Raw genomic sequence first — 27,280 nt, 5'->3', positions numbered from 1 at the left:
AATGATCTCTATGTTCTTCTCCGTTCATTTTCCCCCTCAATCCTGACTTGTCTCCCAGTCCCTGCCACTGAAGAACATCCCCCAGAGTATGATGCTGCCACCTGCTTCACTGTAGCGATGGTGCTAGGTTTCCTCCAGACGTGACGCTTGGCATTCAGGCTGAAGAGTTCAATCTTGGTTTCATCAGACCAGATAATCATGTTTCTCATGGTCTGAGAGTCCTTTCGGTGCCTGGGGGCTGTCGTGTGCCTTTTACTGAGGAGGGGCTTCCATCTGGCCACTCTACAATAAAGGCCTGATTGGTAGAATGCTGCAGAGATGGTTGTCCTTCTGGAAGGTTTTCCCATCTCCAGAGTAACTATGGAGCTCTGTCAGAATGACCATCGGGTTCTTGGACACCTCCCTGACCAAAGCCCTTCTCCCCCGGTTACTCAGTTTGGCCAGAAACATGATGCACCTGAGCTCAATAGCAAATGGTCTGAATACTTGTGTAAATAATGTATTTCTTTTTTAAATTTTTTATAAATTTCCACAATGTTTTCACTTTGTCATTGTTGCATCAAAAAACAGAACACTCAAAACATGAGCACAATGGCAGCTCTTCCTTTAAAGAACTCCAGGCCTCAAGAGGGCAGATAACCCCAAAACACGGGTGGAACTAAAAAATTGTGCCAACTGTCAAGTTGTCTAGGTGTTATAATTATTTCAGCTCTGCCCAAACTTGAAAACAGCTTGCTCAACACGTGAAGGATGCAAAGGCACAACTCAATTATTTTTTAGTGTTTTATGGTTTTGATGCCATTTGTTGAATATGTTGAAACAGTTGATTTGTTGAATAGAGTAGTTGAATGATAGAGGAATAGGGAATAGTTTAATAACCTTAAACAGAGAACAAACATGCATTATTTTACACAATAAACAATGCATGACACAGCAACACAGCATAAATAAAGTAAACATTTAAACAATTTAATCTAGCACTTCAAGCAATTACTTCTGCAGTCAGAAAATATCCACAAAAAAGAAGTCAACACTCCTACCAGAGTTAAACATGTAAATTGTGCTAAGCACTGGATGCAACATAATAAATAATTCCAAACATTACATACCAGTTGCGTCTTTAGGGTTGAACAATGAGCTGTTTGTATGTTGAGGACCCAAGCAAAGCTAAGCCCAAACATTTTATACCCATGCTTATCTGCCAGGTGCGCATGTAAAAGTAGTCCCTCCAGAAATCCTGGCTCAATTTTTTTAGTTCCACCTGTGTTTTTGGGTTATCTTTGGGTTATCTATGTGTCATGTGCCATTTACTCCTCACAAATAGATTGGGCCCAGCTAACTGACTCCACTTCCTCCAGAACCGGTCAACTTCTGTTTGGAAGGCTCTCAATATTTTGTATGGGTAGCTTTCAAAATCAAAGCATCCAAGATCTCCTCTGGGTCCAATCCGTCCAAGCAGAAGGGAATTTGGGCTGATGTATTCTATGCAGTCCTCCCGGCTTTGAGTTCTTGCATCTATGGGCCTCTCATTGGCAAGGTTAGCAGCTGTGTAGAGAAATGTTTGAAACTCACTTCATGTGAAGAGCCCTTCTCCTCCCAGGTTGTGCATAGCCCACTTCACAGTACGAACAGTTGCTTCTGCAGCTCCATTCCTGTGAGGGGAGTCTGCTGGGTGCATTTTCCAGCATTTTCCAGCATTTTCCAGCATTTTCCAGCTCCATCCTGTCCCATGCTTGGAAGCTTCATTTTCAAGCTCAGATTTACTTAGTTGATCCAAGAAGAGGTAGAGTTCTTTGAGGGCAGGTCTGGCACCAATAAAATTATTTCCAGGATCTGACCACAATTTCTTTGGATGCCCTCTCAGTGCCGTGAATCTTTGGTAAGCCAGTAGGAAGCCTTCAGTCGACTGGTCACTGACAACATCTGTGTGTATAGCTCTGGATACCATGCAGCAGAAGACAATACCCCACACCTTGTGCTTGGTTTTCTTTTTCACCTCATCCTTGACTTCATACGGTCCAAATAAGTCCACTGTTGTGTACTCAAATGGTCTGGCTGGTGTTATCCGCTCGGATGGAAGGTCACTCATGATCTGTTGGCACTTTCTGGACCTGGCCTTTGTGCACACCACACAGTTGTCTGAGGCTGAATTCTTGGTCAACATTTCTTTCCATCTCGTTGCGGCTCTCCAAACCCAGGCAATGACTCGGATCAGCCTGGTCAGACTGCTGAATTTCCTGATGTCAATCAGTTTGGTTTGGTCCTCACCTCATCCCAAATACAATCGTTACACCAACCAAAAACATAGAGACCCAGGTAACCTGAGCCTATGCCTTCACTATGGTGTGAGCCCACGCCTTCACTATGGTGTGAGCCTACGCCTTCACTATGGTGTGAGCCTACGCCTTCACTATCGTGTGAGCCCACACCTTCACTATGGTGTGAGCCTACACCTTCACTATGGTGTGAGCCCACGCCTTCACTATGGTGAATCGCTAAAACAATTCAGAAATACACTATCGAAAAATAAGGAACTACACGTCAGAAATCATCTCAATGTAATTTTAAGAATCCATAGAATCTAACCACTTCTGGGAAGAACTCGAAACAAACAACACAAAGAGTTATCTTTCCAAAATGGAGATGTATGGATAAACCACTGCTCCAATCTTTTTGGCTATTTAACAAGAAACAAATGGCAAAAACATATACATGATCAAATACAAATCTTAGAATCAACTATTAAAGACTACCAGAACCCACTGGATTCTCCAATTACATTGAATGAACGACAGGACAAAATACAAACCCTCCAACCGAAAAAAGCCTGTGGGGTTGATGGTATCTTAAATGAAATGATAAAATATACAGACCACAAATTCCAATTGGCTATACTTAAACTCCGTAACATCATCCTCAGCTCTGGCATATTCCCCAAAATTTGGAACCAAGGACTGATCACCCCAATCCACAAAAGTGGAGATAAATTTGACCCCAATAGCTACTGTGGGATATACGTCAACAGCAACCTTGGGAAAATCCTCTGCATTATCATTAACAGCAGACTGATACATTTCCTCAGTGAAAACAATGTACTGGGCAAATGTCAAATTGGCTTTTTACCAAATTACCGTACGGCAGACCACGTATTCACCCTGCATACCCTTATTGACAAACAAACAAACCAGAACGAAGGCAAAGTCTTCTCTTCAAGTTTCTTTCCATGGGGCCGGGGGGTGAGAAAGGGATGCAGTTTAAGCCCCAGCCTCTTCAGCATATATATCAACGAGTTGGCGAGGGCACTAGAGCAGTCTGCAGCACCCGGCCTCACCCTACTTGAATCTGAAGTCAAATGTCTACTGTTTTCTGATGATCTGGTGCTTCTGTCCCCAACCAAGGAGGGCCAACATCAGCACCTAGATCTTCTGCATAGAATCTGTCAGACCTGGGCCCTGACAGTAAATCTCAGTAAGACCAAAATAATGGTGTTCCAAAAAAGGTCCAGTCGCCAGGACCACAAATACAAATTCCATCTAGACACCGTTGCCCTAGAGCAGACAAAAAACTATACATACCTCGGCCTAAACATCAGCGCCACAGGTAACTTCCACAGAGCTGTGACGATCTGAGAGACAAGAAGTGCCTTCAATGCCATCAAAAGGAACATAAAGTTTGGCATACCAAATAGGATCTGGCAAAAAATACTTGAGTCAGTTATAGAACCCATTGCCCTTTATGGTTGTGAGGTCTGGGGTTTGCTCACCAAACAAGAATTCACAAAATGGCACAAACATCAAAATGAGACTGCATGCAGAATTCTGCGAAAACATCCTCCATGTACAGTGTAACGTAAAACACCAAATAATGCATGCAGAGCAGAATTAGGCTGATACCAGATAATTATCAAAATCCAGAAAATAGCCGTTAAATTCTACAACCACCTAAAAGGAAGCGATTCCCTAACCTTAACAAACCCATCACCTACAGAGAAGTCCCCTAAGCAAGCAGGTCCTGGGGCTCTGTTCACAAACACAAACAGACCCCACAGAGCCCCAGGACAAGCAACACAATTAGACCCAACCAAATCTTGACAAAAACAAAAAGGTAATTACTTGACACATTGGAAAGAATCAACAAAAAAAACTGAGCAAACTAGCATGCTTCTTGGCCCTAAACTGAGAGTACACAGTGGCAGAATACCTGACCACCGTGACTGACCCAAATTTAAGGAAAGCTTTGACTATGTACAGACTCAGTGTGCATAGCCTTGCTATTGAGAAAGGCTGCCGTAGGCAGACCTGGCTCTCAAGAGAAGACATGCTATGTGCACACTGCCCACAAAATGAGGTGGGAACTGAGCTGTACTTCCTAACCTCCTGCCAAATGTATGACAATATTAGAGACACATATTTCCCTCAGATTACACAGATCCACAAAGAATTTGAAAAAAATCCACATTTTGATAAACTCCCATATCTATTGGGTGAAATACCACAGTGTGCCACCACAGCAGCCATATTTGTGACCTGTTGCCACAAGAAAAGGGCAACCAGTGAAGAACAAACACCATTGTAAATACAACCCATATTTATGTTGATTTATTTTCCCTTTTGTACTTTCACTATTTGCACATCTTTACAGCACTGTATATGATGATGATTTGACATTTGAAACGTATTTTTTCTTGTTAACATATGTTTCCCATGCCAATAAAGCCCTTGAATTGAATTGAGACAGACAGAGAGAGAGAGAGACAGCGAGAAAGAGAGAGACAGGGAGTGAGAGAGAGAGAGAGACAGATACAGCGAGAGACAGTGACAGAGGAGAGAGACGTCGAGAAAGAGAGCGAGAGCGAGAAAGAGACAGAGAGACACACACACACAGAGAGAGAGACACAGCGAGAGACAGTGACAGAGAAGGAGAGAGAGAGAGACAGAGAGAGAAACAGAGAGAGAGCGAAAGAGACAGAGACTGAGAGAGAGGAGAGAGAACCTCCTGGAGCTGTTTAAGTCTGGGGTTATGAAAACGAGGAATGATTCTAGTACGTGTAAGGTCCATTTACTCTCACAGCTGGAAAGTGCTCCCCATACCTGTGGCCCTTTAATGTACTTGTTTGTTTGCAGTCATTACCTCCCGCCATCCAGCAGGCTGATAAACACAGATCGGCCAGCTCTGCTCTGATCACAGCAGTCCCTCCGCTCTCAGCACATCAACACCCCAGTGTTTTAGGAGCTGCTTTCTTTGTCTCCAAATGCCATTGTCATTCAGCCTGGCTGTCCAGGCTCCCACCCTCCCACATTGCAATCATTTGTAATGAATAGGACGATGACAATGTTCATGTCAGAATTGCTGCGGCACTCATTACTTTTTTAATGAAACTGTAATCACTGACACATCTGGCTAAGTGATCAGAGCCTTGGTGTGGTTGTAATTCAGCCAGCCTGCCTACTGCTGTAAATTACATCTAATTATGGCTGACCCCTGGTCAGATCTTCCAGTCCCAGTCTGTGTGTGTGTGTGTGTGTGTTTGTGTGTGCTGTTCCTGCCTCTCTGCCACCATCGTTGAGGCCCCCGTTCAGCCAGCAGGGATTAGGGAGCAAGGCAACAGGGGAGGGTATAATTAGCGTTGTCACAAACTAACCGCAGTTTCAGTTCCTGAAAGTATGATCACACACACAGACAATTACAGCCAACACAAACAGCTGCGCGCAGACCTACGTAAATTCACACATAAAGAGAGAGAGTTTTAGACACACATTCTCACACACACACACACACAGTGAAAGAGAGAGAGAGGGAAATAGAAAGCTACGGACAGGGAGTAATAGAGAGAGAAAAAGAGACACACAAATTGACGCACACACAGACCATCCCATTCAAGCACACCCTGTACTCTCTGCCCCCCCCCCCCCCTTCCTCTAAGTTGAGTACCTTAAAAGCTTGTCTGTGATGAGTAAGCCAGCAGTGTTGTGCAGGGTGTCATGTTACCTCAGCCACTACGTTCATCTCCCTTTGCAGACACCCAGGTCGCATTCTCTTTTCCCAGAATAGTCAAAGGAATTACAACAGCAGTCCAGACAACAGAACCCAGACACTGAGATGCAGGCTAGGGCTAGGCTGGACGCTCAGGCAGGAAGTCAACAGACACTGAGATTCAGGCTAGGGCTTGGCTGGACACTCAGGCAAGAAGTCAATAGACACTGAGACCCAGGCTAGGGCTTGGCTGGACACTCAGGCAGGAAGTCAACAGACACTGAGATCCAGGCTAGGGCTTGGCTGGACACTCAGGCAGGAAGTCAACAGACACTGAGATTCAGGCTAAGGCTTGGCTGGACACTCAGGCAAGAAGTCAATAGACACTGAGACCCAGGCTAGGGCTTGGCTGGACACTCAGGCAGGAAGTCAACAGACACTGAGATTCAGGCTAGGGCTTGGCTGGACACTCAGGCAAGAAGTCAATAGACACTGAGACCCAGGCTAGGGCTTGGCTGGACACTCAGGCAGGAAGTCAACAGACACTGAGATCCAGGCTAGGGCTCAGCTGGATAGTCAGGCAGGAAGTGAAGCCAGAAAAGTCATGAGCAGTAAGTGCATGGTGAATATTACTGGATGGGCTATTGGGCTTTAATGCACTGGGTATTATTCTGCCCCAGTTTGACTTCCTCTGACAGGGTTTTTATTTATATCAGTCGTGTGACAGTTTGGTGACAGAGTACAGCCTCTGATTCCTCCAAGTCCCCATCCATCAGAGGAGGGATGTTTTTCTAGACACTTGAAGGCTCCCAGACACTCTCTTTTGTTTTCTGCCAGATCAGAGAGCAGGAGGCACAGGGCAGGTGGGAGGAGAGAAGAGGAGAGGAGAGGGCAAGCAGGAGGCAGGCAGCTGCCCGGCTCATTGCATATTCTGGGAGTGTATACTCAACGCCACAATGATTTTTGTAAATTGCCTCAAATATCCACAAAAGTCTCATCTGGAAGTACGGACAGTTCTTCAGACAGACACTAGTTTCTAACCAGAATGTACACTACCGTTCAAAGGTTTGGGGTCACTTAGAAATGTCCTTGTTTTTGAAAGAAAAGCACATATTTTGTCCATTAAAATAACATCAAATTGATCATACATACAGTGTAGACATTGTTAATGTTGTAAATGACTATTCTAGCTAGAAACAACAGATTTTTAATGGAATATCTACATAGGCATACAGACGCCCATTATCAGCAACCATCACTTCTGTGTTCCAATGGCACATTGTGTTAGCTAATACAAGTTTATCATTTTAAACACAGCTGAAAACTGTTGATCTGATTAAAGAAGCAATAAAACTGGCCTTCTTTAGACTAGTTGAGTATCGGGAGCCTCAACATTTGTGGGTTCGATTACAGGCTCAAAATGGCCGGAAACAAAGTGCTTTCTTCTGAAACTCGTCAGTCTATTCTTGTTCTGAGAAATGGAGGCTATTCCATGAGAGAAATTGCCAAGAAACTGAAGATATCATACAATGCTGCGTACTACTCCCTTCACAGAACAGCGCAAACTGGCTCTAACCAGAATAGAAAGCGGAGTGGGAGGCCCCGGTGCACAACTGAGCAAGAGGGCAAGTACATTAGTGTCTAGTTTGAGAAACAGATGCCTCACAATTCCTCAACTGGCAGCTTCATTAAGTAGTACCCGCAAAACACCAGTCTCAGCTTCGATAGTGAAGAGGCGACTCCGGGATGCTGACAGGGTGAGAATAGAAAACCTGGCCTGATATGCACATTATATTTACGTGTCCATATTTACATGGCCGTCCGAATGTGTCCCACGTGGTATCGTATTCCCTATGTAGTGCACTACATTTGACAATTTACCAAAAGTAGTGCACTATATGGGGAATAGGTTGAGATTTGGAACACTGGCACATTCTTTCATGTTGAGAGAGAAAGGGAGAGAGAGAGAGAGAGAGAGGGAGAGATGGGGGGAGAGAGAGAGAGAGAGAGAGAGAGAGAGAGAGAGAGAGAGAGAGAGAGATGGAGGGAGGGAGGGAGGGAGGGAGGGAGGGAGGGAGGGAGGGAGGGAGGGAGGGAGGGAGGGAGGGATGAAAATATGACAATGTTGTTTGTTATTGTCTTCTTTTTCTCATTTGCTCACAAATGAAACAGGTCTTTATCTGAGAAATATAAATTAAATACAAGTGCTGCCTACCTGTTCTCCTTCTAATGTAATTAGTTGCTCCCTCCTAGTGTGTTATTTACAAACAGAAAGTGGTAAACTGTGACAACCAATTTCACACATCCCAGACAACAAAGTCAGTGGAAGTCTTTACAGGAGCCCAGCCATTACCAATGTACTGCCTGTACTCTCTCATGCAATTCCCAAACATGTCACTGTTGTAACCACTCCAAATAGGCTGTGAATGCCTCTAATATTGGCTTACTCCGCAAACACAAACAGATGCTTTCCACAATCCCTTAAAAACGAAAACACTGCATGCATCCCAGGAGAACAAAAAGGTACAACAAAGGTTTTTGGAAAAGAAAAACATTTGAGGAAAAAGGTGCATGAAAAAGTTCAGCCTCATAGTCAATTGGTTGAATTACAGCTTCTCTCTCTTTGAGCTCATTTCGTATGCCTTGTGTGCTGTGTGGGCCATGTTTGATCTGCATTTGGCTCAGTAGGCAGGTACTGTATGAGGGCCTGAAGGCTGATGTGTCCCTGTCCTCCTGGGCGTTCTATCTGATTATCATAATTGTAGTTAATTACCAAGGAAATGGCCTGTGAGTCTCAGCCATGCTGTGTGCAGCGAATTAAATGGAAGTTCACTGGAGATGAGGGGTGTCCCCTCTCCACATGAACAAGCACACACACACACGCTCATATTTAACATTTTATAGGACAATTCCAACCATCAAAAATCTTTAAGTATTTCTTTCATTAGTCCATTGTTGATATAGTCCCAAAATGTTTTGCATGTCAGCAATCAAGTCTTCAATATTTATAACTTTCAAAAATATAGAAATATAGCTGGTATGATGCATAATGGGCTGGGGTTTGTTTCTTTCCCATTTAAATATCCAAAAATGAGCACAGAATATTTGCATTTGATGTATTTGCTTCCTAAAGGAAGCCCTTATTTATATTGTATTATTGTTACACCTTACATAAAGATACAGTTACCCCATCTGTATCCCATCGGAACCCACACACCTGCCTGATCTCTGCTTTAGACTGTACGTCATCATTCACGGCTTTCCTCTGTGTCTGCCTTGCTCTCCTCTGGTCTCCCCTGTCCTGTCCTGTATGCACTATGTGTGTGTGACTGTGCAGATCTTCTTCCCCTGTCCTGTTGGTAAATTGTGACAGCACTGCATGCTGATCTTGTCTTTCCCTTCCTGTCCTGTAGGTACTACGTATGTGTGACTGTGCTGATCTACTTCCTGCCTCTGCTGGTGATGGGCTGTGCCTACCTGGTGGTGGGCCTCACCCTCTGGGCCAGTAACATACCTGGAGACTCCTCTGACCGCTACAAGGAACAGCTCACTGCCAAACGCAAGGTACAGTACAGTATAAAGATACTATAAGCCTGGGTGTACTTGCTCATAGCCAAATGCAAGGTTCCAATTATGAGTTTTGTAGGGTAAAGATGTACTGCGGGGCTTGGTAAGAGGCAGGCTGTGACATCATTCAGTACAGTGCTTTGAGATACTAGTAAAGTATCATATCACCTCCACCTTACCTGTCACCCTAGACCTACTTCAATTTGCTTACCACCCCAATAGGTCCACAGACGATGCAATCGCCATCACACTGCACAATCCCATCTGGACAAAAGGAATACCTATGTAAGAATGCTGAACATTGACTATAGCTCCGAATTCAACACCATTGTATCCTCTAAGCTCATCATTATGCTTGAGGGCCTGGGTCTCAACCCCGCCCTGTGCAATTTGGTCCGGGACTTCCTGACGGGCCATTCCCAGGTGGTGGAGGTAGGAAACAACATCTCCACTTCGCTGATCCGCAACACTGGGGCCATGCACGCCTCCAACACAATCATCAAGTTTGCAGATGACACAACAGTAGTGGGCTTGATTACAAACAACGTTGAGCCAGCCTACAGAGAGGAGGAGAGGGCACTCTGAGTGGGGTGTCGGGAAAATAACCCCTCACTCAACGTCAACAAAACAGAGGAGACAATCGTGGACTTCAGGAAACAGCAGAGGGAGCATCCCCCCTATCCACATCGACGGGACGGCAGTGGAGAAGGTGGAAAGTTTTAATTTCCTTGGTGTGCACATCACGGACAAACTGAAATGGTCCATCCACGCAGACAGTGAGGTGAAGAAGGCGCAACAGCGCCTCTTCAACCTCAGGAAGCTGAAAAAATTTGTCTTGTCACCTAAAACCCCCACAAACTTTTACAGATGCCCACAACTGCAATCTCCCCAGAGGGTGGTGCGGTCTGCACAATGCATCACCGGGGGCAAACTACCTGCCCTCCAGGCCACCTACAGCCCCCGATGTCACATGAAGGCCAAAAAGATCATCAAGGACAACAACCACCCGAGCCACTGCCTGTTCACCCCGTTAACATCCAGAAGGTGAGGTACATCAAAGCTGGGACCGAGAGACTGAAAAACAGCTTCTATCTCAAGGCCATCAGACTGTTAAACAGCCAGTTACCTTAGCTTTCTTGGGAACAGGAACAGTGGTGAACCTCTTGAAGCATGTGCGAACAATAGACTGGGATAGTGATTGATTGAATATGTCTGTAAACACACCAGCCAGCTGGTCTGCGCATGCTCTGAGTACGCGGCTTGGGATGCCTTCTGGGCCGGCAGCCTTGCGAGGTTAACATGTTTAAATGTTCTACTCACGTTGGCTGCAGTTAGATATTGCTGCACTGTCGGAACTAGAAGCACAAGCATTTCACTACACTTGCAATAACATCTGCTAACCATGTGTATGTGGCCAATAAGATTTGATTTGATTAACCTTGCATGGGTTTACATCATAGAACACATGCATCCTATGGTTTACATGCTCTGCCAGCAACTGTACATCAATGAGACCCTAGGGAATTTTGTAGTATCAGTATCTTGGGTTTCTGGGGCTAGCTCTATGCCTCTATGTTTATCTCTACTTTAACTTTGACTTCTACTTTGACTTCTAAGTCTAGTATGTGTACCACATTTTTTTTTTTTTAGGTCCCAGGCTCTTATAATGGAAAGCTATACGTCCTATGCAATTCTAGCTCCCAGATTGCAATTCCTAAGGTTTCCACTAGATGTCAAGAGTCTTTGTTTAAGGTTTCTGGCTTGTTTCTTCCAAAACGAGCCTGGTCCCAGTGGAAAATCAGTCTGTCGCTGTGTGACGATTTAACTTTTTTATTGAACATACTTCTTTCTGTATGAAATATTGTAGTTTATTTACATTTCAGGATACCTGAGGATTACATAGAAATATAGTTTGACTTGTTTGAACAAAGTTTAGCGGTAACTATTTGGACTCCTTTGTCTGCATTTTGAACGAGTGGATTGCTGAAATTGATGGCGCCAACTATACAGACTTTCTGGGATATAAAGAAGGATGATTTTATCTAACAAAAAGACCATTCATGTTGTAGCTGGGACCCTTGGAATTGCAAACAGAGGAAGATTTTCAAAAGTAAGTGGTTTATTTAATTGCTATTTGTGATTTTATGAAGCCTGTGCTGGTTGAAAAATATGTTGATGTTAGGCGCGGTTCTCAAACAATCGCATGGTATGCTTTCGCTGTAAAGCCTATTGTAAATCGGACAATGCAGTTAGATTAACAATAATTTAAGCTTTTAAACAATATAAGATACTTGTATGTTCATAAATGCTTAATATTACGGTTATTTATTTGAATTGCGCTCCCTCCAATTTCACCGGATGTTGTCGACAGGACGCCTAGCAGGACGCCTAGCCTTAAGAAGAATTATGAAGGGCAATCAATAAACTGAAAGACACTTTAAATTAGACATTTCCTCAGAAATGTACACATTCTCATGTCATGTTTGTAAATGATTTGCTTCCAGGAATACCTAGCACTATAAAGGGAACATGGTTCCATTTGGAACGCATCCCAAACAACTCTGCTGCATCAACTTCAGGTCAAGTCAGAGAAACAGAGGGAGGAGTTGAAAGTTGGTCAATGTTTACTTCTTCCCCCATGACTCATGAAATAAACACAACGACACCCTGAGCTTCAAGCTCTCTCTACTCCTCTCATCATTCCCCAACGGACAGCTACATGTTTGCTCTAACATACACCGTCTTCCACTTTCTTTCTGCTGTCTTGTCCCCTTTCTGAATGACTGAATTGAACACAGAATTACATTTAGATCTAATTAAATAGAATATCTGTGGAATGGATTAATTGAGCCCAACCCTTTGTGGTATCTGTGTCTGTCTGTGTTAGGTGGTGAAGATGATGATCGTGGTGGTGTGTACGTTTTCTCTCTGCTGGCTGCCCTACCACGTGTATTTCCTGCTCCACCTGTTCTTCCCCCTCCTGTTTGAGACGCTCTACATCCAACAGGTGTACCTGGCTGTCATGTGGCTGGCCATGAGCTCCACCATGTACAACCCTATCATCTACTGCTGTCTCAACGACAGGTAGGTACACTACACTACACACAAGCACACACACTACACACGAACACACACACACATACACACACAATTGTTTATCATTCTCTTTAACACCTGTTTTTATTATGTACATAGATTATTCATTGCATTATTTATAAGTTATGGACTGTTCAGCACGTATTATTCATAACTTTTACCACTGTGGTGAAGGCAAAATGAAAAATACTTATTTGAATTCCTGCATGAAAAACAACCACTTGCTCTCATATGACTTGTTGACATCCTGGGTATGGCATAATAATAGTAAAACATAATAGTAAAACCTCTGAGTTAGTTTTTTAATGATTTAAAAATTGTTTTGGAAAGACAGATGTCTAATATTGCATTTGTAACCAAGTGGGAAGTGTGAATCTACCACCATAGAGTTAGATGGTATGGACACTGTCATTGAGTGCTTCACCATTTTAAAGTAGTCAGCTGGGTGGGATGATTCCATCCGGTTCATCAGGAGGGATCCGCCAAGAAATTCTACTTGTGAGCAAACATTCCATAATTGTAGGTAGCAGGAAATCACCAACCATGGCTTTATACCTGTTCAAACAATACACTCTAGATGGCAGGCAGTATGTACCTTTTTAGTTTGCCAATTAATAGAAGTAGAAAATGGACTACTTCAGAATGGAGATGGCCTCAATGGCACTGCCCGTGCGCTCACAGACACCATGATGGAACATATATAAAGATGATCTCTATCATTCTGTGTTTATCACATATGACTGGAAAAAATACAATTGAACGGCCCTCCAACTGGTAATTACTAGCAGGAAACTTGTCTATCATCCTTGAGCTCCAATCGGGAGGTAGGAATTTACCAGTTGTGAAGTTGTAAATACCAATTGGATGCATTCACGTGCACTTGCTGAGAAACATCCGATTAGCTAATAGCCAACAAGCTGTGTCAACCATAAACTAAAAGTACAGCTATCAGGCTCGTAAAGAAATGATGGTCTTCAAAAACTATATCAATAAATAGCTTTTTAAAAATACTGTTTCATAGTTAAATGCTGAAAATGTTGAAATCAAGGTCATTTCCTTAGTAGGTGACGTCAGAGGTCACCATTTGGGAGAAGTCAGAGCTCAAGGAGGATAGAGAGGTTTCTCACTAGTAATTACCAGTTAGTATCATGTTTTAAGGTATGACCCAGGTGCAGACAGTGTTGAAGAAATTAAAGTTTATTCTTTAAACAGGGGCATGCAAACGACAGGTCAAGGCTGGCAGGGGTATATAATCCAGATTGGGTATAAGGCACCGGAACAGCAGGCGGGCTCAGGGTCAGGACAGGCAGAGGTCAGTAATCCAGAGTAGTGGGGCAAAGGTACAGGATGACAGGCAGGCTCAGGGCAGGCAGGAATGGTCAAAACCGGGAAACTAGAAAACAGGCACTAAAGCACAGACAGGCGCAACGGAAAAACGCTGGTAGGTATGAACAAACTAATTGAACTGGCACAGACAGGTATAAGTACCCAGGGGATAATTGGGAAGATGGGTGACACCTGGAGGGGGGTGGAGACCAGCACAAGGACAGGTGAAACATATCAGGGCGTGACTGTTAGAGGGCAGTTCAATAGATTTTTCACAGTGGTATGCTGTAAACATATAGAAGGATAGCAATATCAACTTTATACATGTCCCATTATGGTATCTGTGAGCGCACATGCAGCACCATTGAGGCCATCTTCCTTTTGAAGTAGTCAATTACATTTTTGTACTACCTATATGAGTTGGCAAACAAACTGAAAGGGTGCATACCGCCAGCTAGAGTGTGTTGTTTGAACAGGTTTAAAGGCCAAGTTGCCGATGTCCTACCAACAACAGTTATGGGATGTTTGCTCACGAGTATAATTAATTGGCTGATGACCCAGAGGGAATCATGTGATCCTTCCTTCACCCAAATGAAGGCCCACCCAGTTAACTACTTTTAAATTCTGTAAGCCCTCAAAGGCAATGTCCATGCCAAAATGGGTTTTATCCATCTAGAGTCCTCTATCTAACTTTATGGTGGTAAATTCCCACTTCCGACTTGGTTACGAACACAGAATAATTCACTGCGGTGGTAAAGTTTTATGAAGAGCCAACTTTCAATTGGTTTTCAGAATAACAAGCTGGTGTCCGAAAAAAGTCTGAAAAGTCTTTGAAATATGTCTCTGAAAGATGCCTATTTCATACTCGGTTATGACTGAGTGTCGTTACAAGACAACATTTAAATGTGAGAGTTAGTTGCACTGCTAGAGAACTGTTAGGGTCTAAGTCATGAATCATTATACAGTGCTCTTCTCTCCACAGCAATATCCATTTGAAGTTTTAACATTCATAACCACATCTGCCTCTCCACTCATTTTCCAACAAATTCTTGCCTCTTCGTCTGTCTTCAGCCATTTTACTTTCCCCTTTTTTGAACATCTCGTCTGTCTGTCTGTCTGTCTGTCTGTCTGTCTGTCTGTCTGTCTGTCTGTCTGTCTGCATGTCCTCTGTTATCTAACCATTTGTCTGTCTGTATGTCTCTCTGTCCTTCCCTAGGTTCCGAGCTGGCTTCAAGCAGGCCTTCAGCTGCTGTCCCTGTGTCCCCACCGGCTCCTACGAGGGTCTGGAGCTCAAGTCCACACGTTACCTGCAGACCCAGGCCAGCATGTACAAGGCCAGCCGCATGGAGACCAACGTGTCCTCCGTGCTGCATGTGGCCGACGACCTGGAGCCTCCCAGGTTTGGGGCCCTATCTGTGGCCGGGTGTGGGTCCGAGGCGCAGGGGGTTAGCGGAGGGGGAGGGGGGTTGTGTGCAGTAGCGGCACCCAGGTGCTCCTCTCTGGACCTGACCTCTAACGGCTCCTCGTCCCGCAGTGTCTCCAAGAATGTGTCGGAGACCTCCAGCTTCTACTCTAGCAACAACCTGCCTGAGTAGAGAGGGGAGAGGAGAATCAGGCACCGCTAAACACTCTATCTCACTATACCTGCCCATGGGGGCTGTGTTTGTGTATGTGTGTGCATGCATGCGTGTGCACATATATTCCATCCATGTTTGTCTTTGACCATTTACATAATGTCCTTTTTTTGAATGTTGGGCATCAAGTCTACCACCTGTGGCTGAGGCTTGGTTGGTTCCCCTTCAGAGGGCAGTGCGCTTATCCAGTGGTCCTTGGTTTAAACTAAGGCAAGAAGGCATATCTAGGACACACTGCCTGGTACCTGCTATAGCCCAGAGAGATATTGTAAGAGCTGGGTTCATGACTGGGTAACAAGACTGGGTCAATTCGGGACAGGACTGGGTCAATACAGGACACGATTGGGTCAATACAGGACAAGACTGGGTCAATACAGGACAAGACTGGGTCAATACAGGACAAGACTGGGTCAATACAAGACAGGACTGGGTAAATAAAGGACAAGATTGGGTCAATACAGGACAAGACTGGGTCAATACAGGACAAGACTGGGTCAATACAAGACAAGACTGGGTCAATACAGGACAAGACTGGGTCAATACAAGACAGGACTGGGTAAATAAAGGACAAGATTGGGTCAATACAGGATAAGACTGGGTCAATAGAGGACAAGATTGGGTCAATACAGGATAAGACTGGGTCAATACAGGACAAGATTGGGTCAATACAGGACAAGATTGGGTCAATACAGGACAAGACTGGGTCAATACAGGACAAGACTGGGTCAATACAGGACAAGACTGGGTCAATACAGGATAAGACTGGGTCAATACAGTACAAGGTTAATACAGGACACAGCACTAACTGAACCCGATAACATTCACACTATCCACACACCTTCAACTATCAGAATGTATCCAATACTTATTTAGCAATTGACATTTGCTTCTAAGGACCCACTCACCACACACACACAGTGGTGTATGAGTTCATATTACCACCCGTACTTCTGAATGGTGCATTAACGTTTGATTGCCGCCCCCGTGCTGGAAGCACAGTCAGTCCTCACAGTACAGTGGTTTTCTCAGCTTGTCAGAAACATATGATAAGCCTGCCATTCCTGTAGCATCTCCTCAGCCCCCATAGTGGAGCCCAGGGTTAACAAGCCCACACTCCATAGGACACACACTTTGAAACAGATTATTGTGGCTGAGGTGTGTTTAGCTGGTGTCATGTCAGCATGTAGACTTCAGTGGAATAATGTGGGATAGAGCTGAACAAACAGACCCTAACCTGAACAGTGATAGTCAGCTGTGTACAAGACAACAGGAGAGAAAAGTGGTATGATTACAGAGGCAGAGAAACTGCACTGTGAGGACTTACTCTTATACAGCATGCTCTTATTGACAGTAAAGGCTGGATTGTGTTTTCGGGGATGATGTTAGTTCTTGTAACTAGCGATGGGAAAATGTGCCTGGATACTTAGCATAATGCAGATATGAGAGGAAGGGAGGCAGCTTAGAGGCCGTGCTCTCTTTATGAGACCTCTGGGTCTCAAATGGAACCCTATTCCCTTTATAGTGCACTACTTTTGACCAGAGTCCTATGGACCCTGTTCAAAAGTAGTACACTAAATAGGGAATAGGGTGTCATTTGGCATTCAACCTCTGTGTGAGACTGAGTCCAGCAGGAAGGAGCTGTGTCCAATGATTCTTGATGTGTCACAGCAGTTCCTGTCTACCCTGCCATCTGAAACCCCACAATGACACATTGTATGATGTTCAGCACACACATCCCCACACAATCACACATTCTCAAATAGACACACTGACACCCACAGTTGTTCTCACATCAGACAGAGGCACACTCACCCTCCAACACACACATGCACATGCATGCACATGCACACCCCCACACACACTTTGACCAGAGTAAAATGAGCACCGTAGTCATCTCAGATCTCCGGCAGGTTTGATGTGGAGTTTCAGCCTGTTCACACTAGGTCAACATGATCTAGAGGACAGAGAGGACAGGAGGGGTAACAGAGGGTCAACATGATCTAGAGGACAGAGAGGACAGGAGGGGTAACAGAGGGTCAACATGATCTAGAGGGCAGAGGGGACAGGAGGGGTAACAGAGGGTCAACATGATCTAGAGGGCAGAGGGGACAGGAGGGGTAACAGAGGGTCAACATGATCTAGAGGACAGAGAGGACAGGAGGGGTAACAGAGGGTCAACATGATCTAGAGGGCAGAGGGGACAGGAGGGGTAACAGAGGGTCAACATGATCTAGAGGGCAGAGGGGACAGGAGGGGTAACAGAGGGGCAAGTAACACCTGTTTCTTCATATCTCTGGGCCTTGTAAGAGTGAGTTTATTGGTAGTGTGGAATATACACTGAACAAAAATATAAACACATAATGTAAAGTGTAGGTCCCATGTTTCATGAGCTGAAATAAAATATCCCAGAAATATTCCATACTCACAAAAAGCTTATTTCTCTCAAACTTTGTGTACAAATGCATTGGCATCCCTGTTAGTGAGCATTTCTCCTGTGCCAAGATAATCCATCCACCTGACAGGTGTGACATATCAAGAAGCTGATTAAACAGCATCATCACTATACAGGTGCCCCTCGTACTCGGGACAATAAAAGGCCACTCTAAAATGTGCAGTTTTGTCACACATCACAATGCCACAGATGTCTCAAGTTTTGAGGGAGCATGCAATTGACATGCTGACTGCAGGAATGTCCACCAGAGAATTTAATGTTCATTTCTCTACCATAAGCTGCCTCCAACATTGTTTTAGAGTATTTGCCATTACGTCCAACTGGAATCACAACAGCAGACCACGTGTATGGCTTTGTGTAGGTGAGCGGTTTGCTGATGTCAACATTGTGAACAGAGTGCCCCATGGTGGCGGTGGGGTTATGGTATGGGCAGACGTAAGCTACGGACAACAAGCACAATTGCATTTTATCGATGGCAATTTGAATGCACAGAAATACTGTGACGAAATGCTGAGGCCCATTGTGGGGCTCATTTTCTTTTACGGTACTGTATCTGTGACCAACAGATACATATCTGTATTTCCAGTCATGTGAAATCCATAGATTAGGGCCTAATGGTTTTATTTCAATTGACTGATTTTCTCATATATGAACTGTAACTCAGTAAAATCTTACAAATTGTTGTATGTTGCGTTTATATTTGTATTCACTATATAATCTACAATATAATCTACTATATCTAATATATCTACCGGAGACAGTAACTGAGGAGTGACAGTGCAGAAAAAATAGTTATCTAATTATAATGGGATAAGCAAATATTCTACGCACCCAATGATTTACATTTTAATGGGATGATTCGTGTGTGTGTGCGTGCGTGTGTGTGTGAGTGTGTGTGTGTGCGTGTGCGTGTTGACAGTTACATGTCTCAGTGGGCCCAGTAATCTGTAAAACAGAGGCCAGGATACACCAGACATTCCATTACTCCTGTAGACAGCAACTGAATGAAACACGCCTTGCAACTGATTAATTTACCATGGGGAATCAGGCAGGCTGTGATTCTCTGCAAACAAGCTCTCCCAGGCACAGACACTAGTCTAGCTAAAAAGGCATTGCTCTCTTACAGTTAGTCCGACAACATACGGACTGAATACTAAAACCAAAAATAGACCAAACACTCAGTTTCAAAATGCTGCAGAATGTTTTTCCATTTCAGATGGCAGGTTCAAGTGGGGATTTTGTCAAAGACAGGCAACTGAATGCGTAATCAACCGCATTCAAAACCCATCTGTTAATTGACAATGTTCCAGGTTGGATGGTAGGTTGTTTAAGAAAGCAGTGTTGGTTTTGATCACTGTAGTGATGGAGACAATAAGTTTGCCTTGTTCCTGAGAGAGCTGGCGCCAGGCTGACTACTCAACTGGGTGAATGTCCTCATCAGTGCCATCACTCCTCAATCACACTAATTACCCACAAGAAAAGAGAGAGAGACGGAACAGAGAGAGAGACATAACAACTGCACACACACATAAAGAGAAGCACACAGGCAAAGACACAGGGTAAAAAGAGAAGATATCTCTTTTGTCGTAAGAGTAATTCTAAAATGGTGTGTCTGTTGCAGAGGTAGTGTTTGTATTCATTAAAACGTGATGCCCAGTTAGGTAAAAAAAAAAAAAAAAAAGATGGTTGTAAGTGTGTGTGTGTGTGATGTGTTTTTCACTTACCTGTATGTAGGAGTCTACCATCTACATGATGGACCCTGGCTGCTGCAGCGCACCATGAGATGTGCTTATCTCTGCTGCAGTGACCTGAGTGGTTACTGCTTTGATGGTCCCAGCTGTACTGCTAGACAGCAGCTCACACACAGCTTATAGTATACCACAGTTACAGTTGCATTGCAAATGGAACCCTATTCCCCATATGGAATAGGTAGCCATGGGATGCACACACAGTGCTCTCTGACACAGTGCTAAATGAGCAGTTCATATCTTGTGTGGACCTCTTTGTACATAGTACAGTTATGTTTGGGATGTTCTTTATGTACAGTATAACATTGTTGTTTCTTTGAAATGTAATTGTCAATCATACCAGTTCACTTCCTCCTGTAATGTTACAAACACTTGCTTGTTTGCTACTATACATGGCTTGGCTTGTGAGGTCTGTGTTGATCTCTGTTGTACATTTTGTTTTGAATGTAACTGTCAAGCTAGACATCCCATGAAAGCGGTTGACAATATTCAACTATTACAGCTGCTGTGATGGGGTTTACAAGCTGTCGGAGGGAGAAATGGCACGATGCAACTTTGATCTCTCTATTGCATTAATCTATCAAATGGATTTCTCTTGTCAGGCGGTTGACTTCTCTGAGGCACTGTTGAACATTTCTGATACGTTGTCTGACAACTACACTGACTGAACTATTAGCCCAGTAGGCAGCATCCATGGAGGGAGATCTCTGTTACAACACAACATGTATCACAGGCCAGTGCCACATTACAGCCTCTAGCGGAGTCTCCTCCTCTGGCTACTATCAGCAACTATATCCAAAATATCGAGAACCCTCTTGCAGTACATTTTTTAGTGGCTGGGGGAGGATTCTAAATGTTGCACTGAATGTTGCACTGTATTAAAGTATCACTTTGACATTTCATGCTTTCATATGTGTTATTATGTGTTATTTCAGACATGTGTTTCATGTGTATATCTTACTCTTGTTGGGAGTTATTATGTCAGCATTGTGAACGGTACTTATTACAGTATTATCAATACATTTTTTTAGCAGGATTCATAAGTAAAACAATCAAAGGTATTTACAAAGTCAGTATTATTTTACACTCAACCACTATCTCTGATCTACATTATCAGATGTTTATTGGAGTTTGTTTGCCTTTTAAAGTGTAACTATATTGTTCGTTGTTTTCAAGGTACAGCTCAATATTGTGTTAATGTTATGAATAAATGTTACCTTTTATTGTAGCTACCATTTTAATTCACCATCAGTTTGGCAGGAATAGTGTACCCTGTAGTATTTATTATGGCTTCACACAAATAGTCTAACAATGTTTCAGTTTAGATAAAGTTTAAACATCAATTCATAACGAATAAATCGAAAGCAAACCTGCAGACCGTAGGAGAGAAATAGCGCCTTTAGCTAAATAATGTTGGGGAATCACTAAAACATCACAGGCAAGTTAGCTCTGGGAGCAGCACGGTCTGGTCTCTACATCATTGTAATTCCTGACCTTCAGTGGAGCCCTCACCAGACAGGGGAGAGGAGAGGAGAGGAAGAGGAAAGAGAGCAGTGAGCGAAGCGCCTCGTGTCAGATGAAGCATATTTGTCTTTGGACTGGACCTTTGTTGTCTGTCTGTAAAAGGAGAGTAGAGGACAGTCTGTGCGTATTAAACTCCAGTCTATCTGCATGGGCCTGGCCAGAGTCTGGCTGTCCACATCTCTGTAGACCTGTCTGAAAAGGAGTGACTCATAGGTCATGTACTTTATCTGTAAGTAAGGGTAGGTTCCAAATGGCACCTTAGTCCCTTCATAGTGCACTACTTTTGATGAGAGCCTAATGTGCCCTGGTCAAAAGTAGGGCACTATAAAAGGAATCACAGACGGGCTTGGCTGTCCGGAAGCAGTTTGTCTTAGAATCATCTGACCATAACAAAGGTTTCCATCCTATTTCAAGGAAAATGTAAGAATAAACCTGTAAGAGCAGTCCTGCATGGTTGTAGAGCGACCAAGTCGCAGCCCAATACTTAAATTGCCTTGGTGACAAATGCATTAGGAGACAGAAGTGAAGTTGACAGATATGAGAAGAATAGGCAATGAGATACAAAATGATATTGACAGCATGAAGAGATTGAAAGAGAAGAGGGAGACAGAGAGACTGACAGAGGGGAGGAGACGGTGAGGGAGTATAGAGGAGTCCATGCTGAGATTGATTATCACGTTGGGCCCCAACACGGTGGCTCCCGACGGATCTGCAGCTCATGTAAATAAATCCAGATTTTCTTCATTCACTCATCTCACTTCTTCTCAGAAGCATATCACCTCACTCAAAGAGAGAGGCGGGATGGAGGGGGGGGGGGGTCTGATAGAGAGAGATAGCCAATAAACAACTTGAGTGCACTAGCTAGATTCTTCAACGATCACCCCTAGAGAAGGAGTGTGTGTGTGTCTTTAGCGGCCTGAGCAGCGTGGAGTGATTAGTGTCGGTGTGAGTGGCAGGTGGTAGGAGAGCAGTAAGGAGATTGTGAGAAGCTGCTCTCCACTGAGACTTTGTTTCACTCCACTACATGACTGTTGCTTGCCAAAAGATACCGATACTACCGTTCCGCTTGTTTACACTGAGCTGCACAGAGGTCGGAACCAATCATGGTTACATTAACACACCGTGGAGCCGGCATGAGATATGGTTCTGAAAACGTACCTCAATGCAGGGAGGGATATGACACTGTACTCCGAATTTGACCTTTATCCACACTGCTCCCTCCATTGAGAAGATTGAAATACTGCTTGTTTTCCTGGAAAATTGCCCTTTTCGGCCTCATGCTAGCTAGCAGTAGCCACAGGAGCCATTATGGAATGGCACATCGCGTTGAACAACAAAAGAGTTGGCTGACACTGCCATTCCAAAATTGCTGCGGTGGCTACTGCTAGCTAGCATGAGGAAGTAAAGGGCAGTTTTCTGGGAAAAGGTTCAGTATTTCAATCTTCTCGATGTATCAGTGTGTACAAAGGTAACATTTTGAGTACAGTAGCATATCCCATCCCTGCATTGAGGTACATATTCCAACCCATATCTCGTGCTGGCTCCACAGTAATGTAAACATGATTGCGTTCTGACCCCAGCACAGTTCAGTGTAAACAAGACTGTCACCATCTACTTGCCTGCTAGGCTTCTCGTGCTGCTTTCCCTTATCAAGCACATCATCTCCCATTATCATACATTATTGTGCGATCACACAGTGTAAGTGGATCTTCTTATGTTCGTACCAGTGTCCGCCCTTCCTTCCTCTCTCTTGTCTTGATGTGAATAAGATGGGACTTGATCTGAGGGTTGTTAGATGGTATTTCTCTCTTCAGATGTTCTGCTCTGATTGTCATAAGGGTTTCCCCTGTTGTGGTTCACTCAAACGATGTACATACTGTACATTTACATTCAACAACCCCCAATAAAGGCTCCTTTTGTTGGGACAAACTGTGTCTGTCGTTCGACTATTGACCTTATCTTATTCAGGATTTATTCATATGATTTATATGTTGTTTTTTCATCAATAGTTTGACTTCCTTTCTCACTATTACTGAAATGACCTGTCTGCTTCTGCTCAGGTAAAAAATATCTAACAACATGCCAGTAGTAGTACATCTGCATGTGATGGTGGTGTTACAAACCTAACCGTCTGTACACTTCATCCTTCCCCAGTGGGAAGGGAAGGGGAAGTCACACCGTGCAGATGTCTAAGAAGGTCCATCTGTCTTAAGGGCAGGCATAGGGAACCTGTACACCTATATACTATATACTATAGACACTAGATTTCCCTCTCTCACACAAACGACAAGAGATAGATTAAGAAAACTCTTGCTCTCAAATACACATGGTACCAAGAACAACAAAAAGCAGATACATGGATGTAGGCTGCTCTATGGCTGTGTTTACACGTGCTGCCCAGTGTATTTGTATTTATTTTATACAATAAAGTGCATTCGGAGAGTATTCAGACCCCTTGACGTTTCCACGTTTTGTTACGTTACAGCTTTATTCTAAAATTGATTAAAATAAAAGTTTTCTTCATAAATCTACACAATAACCCATAATGACAAAGAGAAAACAGGTTTTTAGATTTTTTTTGCAATTGTAAAAAAACAAAAAACAGAAATACCTTATTTACATATGAGACTCAAATTTGAGCTCAGGGGTACCCTGTTTCCATTTATCATCCTTGAGATGTTTCTACAACTTGATTGGAGTTCACCTGTGGTAAATTCAATTTATTGGGCATTATTTGGAAAGGCACACACCTGTCTATATAAGGTCCCAAAGTTGACAGTGCATGTCAGAGCAAAAACCAAGCCATGAGGTCGAAGTAATTGTCCGTAGAGCTCCGAGACCGGATTGTGTCGACTCACAGATCTGGGGAAGGGTCCCCAAAAAATGATGCAGCATTGAAGGTCCCCAAGAACACAGTGGCCTCCATCATTCTTAAATGGAAGAAGTTTCGCACCACCAAGACTCTTCCTAGAGCTGGCCGCCCGGCCAAACTGAGCAATCGGGAGTGAAGGGCCTTGGTCAGGGAGCAATCAGGGGCGAAGGGCCTTGGTCAGGGAGGTGACCAAGAACCCGATGGTTACTCTGACAGAGCTTCAGAATTCCTCTGTGGAGATGGAGAACCTTCCAGAAGGACAACCATCTCTGCAGCACTCCACCAATCAGGCCTTTATGGTAGAGTGGCCAGAGGGAAGCCACTCCTCAGTAAAAGGCACATGACAGCCCTCTTGGAGTTTGCCAAAAGACACCTAAAGGACGCAGACTATGAGAAACAAGATTCTCCGGTCTGATGAAACCAAGATTGAACTCTTTGGTCTGAATGCCAAGTGTAACATCTGGAGGAAACCTGGCACCATCTCTATGGTGAAGTATGGTGGTGGCAACATCATGCTCTGGGGATGTTTTTCAGTGGCAGGGACTGGGAGACAAGTCAGGGTCGACGGAAAGATGAAAAGAGCAAAGCACAGAGAAATCCTTGATGAACACCTGCTCCTGAGCGCTCAGGACCTCAGACATGGGGGAAGGTTCACCTTCCAACAGGACAACGACCCTAAGCACACAGCCATGACAATGCAAGCATGGATTTGGGACAAGTCTCTGAATGTCCTTGAGTTGCCCAGCCAGAGCCCAGACTTGAACTCAGTGAACATCTCTGGAGAGACTTAGTTGTGCAGCGCTGCTCCCCATGCAACCTTACAGAGCTTGAGAGGAACTGCAAGAGCAGCTTTTTTTTGTTGCTTTTAAAAAAAAAATTACCCCTTTTTCTCCCCAATTTTGTGGTATCCAATTGTTGTAGTAGCTACTATCTTGTCTCATCGCTACAACTCCCGTACGGGCTCGGGAGAGACGAAGGTTGAAGGTCATGCGTCCTCCGATACACAACCCAACCAAGCCACACTGCTTCTTAACACAGCGTGCATCCAACCCGGAAGCCAGCCGCACCAATGTGTCGGAGGAAACACTGTGTACCTGGCCACCTTGGTTAGCGCGCACTGCGCCCGGCCCGCCACAGGAGTCGCTGGTGCGCGATGAGACAAGGACACCCCTACCGACCAAGCCCTCCCTAACCCGGACGACGCTAGGCCAATTGTGCATCGCCCCACGGACCTCCCGGTCGCGGCCGGTTACGACAGAGCCTGGGCGCGAACCCAGGGACTCAGTGGCCTTAACCACTGCGCCACCCGGGTGGCCCTCAAGAACAGCTTTAATGCACCTTGGCATAGATTCTACAAGTGTCTGGAACTCTATTGGAGGGGTGTGTCACCATTAGTCTGTGAGAAAATCCATAATTTGGTATTTTGTTGATGATGATGGAAAACGCTGTCATAGGTGCCGGTCCAATCTCCCATAAGCATTCCATTGGGATGAGATCTGATGACTGAGACCCAGACACATACACACACACACCCTTTAAACCCCCTCCTTTGAGACCGCCTCTTTCAAAGTCACTGAAATCTTTTCTTCTAGCCATGGTAGACAAAATAATGCGTAACCTGGCGTTTTAATTCATGATCCTAAGTATTATGCAATGTTTATTGCTTAATTAACTCATGAACCACATCTGTGTGGAAGTACCTGCTTTCAATATATTTTGTATCCCTCATTTACTCAAGTGTTTCCTTTATTTTGCCGGTTACCTGCAGCTCCCACAGTGGATCTAGTTCAAGTAATTGGTAGCCTAATTGCCAACACTTATTTCACATTCAACCTGGATTTCTACTGTCACTCGTGGACTTAAGTTACAGTGGCAAGAAAAAGTATGTAAACCCTTTGGAAATACCTGGATTTCTGCATAAACTGGTCATAAAATTTGATCTGATCTTCATCTTTTTATTTATTTTATCGTTATTTTACCAGGTAAGTTGAATGAGAACACATTCTCATTTACAGCAACGACCTGGGGAATAGTTACAGGGGAGAGGAGTAAAATTACTAGGTCACAACAATAGACAAACACAGTCTACTTAAACTAATAACACACAATTATAAATGTTCAAGTCTTTATTGAACACACTGTGTAAACATTCACAGTGCAGGGTGGGAAAAGTATGTTAACCCATGGATTTAATAACTGGTTGACCCTCTTTGGCATCAATAACCTCAACCAAACGTTTTCTGTAGTTCAGACCTGCACAACAGCCAGGAGGAATTTTGGACCATTAATCTTTAAAAAACTGTTTCAGCTCAGCAATATTCTTAGGATGTTTGTGAACTGCTCTCTTGAGGTCATGCCACAGCATCTCAATTGGGTTGAGGTCAGGACTATGACTGGGCCACTCCAGAAGGCGTATTTGTCACAACTCCTACCGAAGGTGGCTTCTCTTCCTGTTCGGGCGGCGCTCGGTGGTCGTCATCACCAGTCTACTGTGCGCCCGGTATTGGCGTGTACGATTTTCTCTGTGCCGGAATAAAAGCATTATTCCGTACCTTCTGCCTCCTGCGCCTGACTCCGCACCCACTACGCCTAGTGCGTTACAGAAGCCCGCACCAAAGAATGGAGTCAGCAGGAGCAGCGGCCACCCCCCTTCCATCGATGCAGGACCGCGTCCTCCATCATACGACCATCCTCCATCGGATTGGGTCGGCGATGGACCAGATGATGGAGAAAATGGACCGATGGAAGAGGAGTGGTCTCTCCACCTCACCTCCAGCTCCTCCGACGAGTCAACCCACTCCTCCGGCGGCGTCCGGCTCCAGCGCACTTCGTCTTGCGCCCCCGAGGGAGTACGATGGAGTGGAGGCTGGGTGCCAGGGGTTTTTACTCCAGCTCGAGTTGTACCTGGCTACCGTGAGGCCGACTCCTTCGAGCGAGGAGAGTGTGACCGTCCTTGTCTCCTGCCTGACGGGCTGAGCCTTGGAGTTGGCCAACGCTGTCTGAAATGGTCCAGACTCGGCGAAGGATCACTATCCCGAGCGGCGGGTGAGGGGCTATTCCACCTTAGGCATTAGACGAGGAGCGCGCA

General features: G+C 44.4%; 1 protein-coding gene across 1 annotated transcript in view; it reads left to right on the top strand.

The window, feature by feature from the left end:
* Positions 1 to 17,580, top strand: part of LOC139389601 (substance-P receptor-like) — a 40,754-nt gene extending 23,174 nt beyond the window's left edge. Inside the window, exons 3-5 of the mRNA XM_071136445.1 lie at positions 9,387 to 9,537; positions 12,428 to 12,624; positions 15,179 to 17,580. Coding sequence (XP_070992546.1) covers positions 9,387 to 9,537; positions 12,428 to 12,624; positions 15,179 to 15,557 — 727 coding nt within the window. The 3' untranslated portion in view covers positions 15,558 to 17,580. The remainder of the gene's footprint in view (positions 1 to 9,386; positions 9,538 to 12,427; positions 12,625 to 15,178) is intronic.
* The last annotated feature ends 9,700 nt before the right edge of the window (positions 17,581 to 27,280 follow it).

Source organism: Oncorhynchus clarkii, chromosome 30 (assembly GCF_045791955.1).
Source record: "Oncorhynchus clarkii lewisi isolate Uvic-CL-2024 chromosome 30, UVic_Ocla_1.0, whole genome shotgun sequence".
Taxonomy (NCBI): Eukaryota; Metazoa; Chordata; class Actinopteri; order Salmoniformes; family Salmonidae; genus Oncorhynchus; species Oncorhynchus clarkii.
Note: the sequence above shows the minus strand (reverse complement) of the source record. Positions and strands in the feature narration are given on the sequence as shown.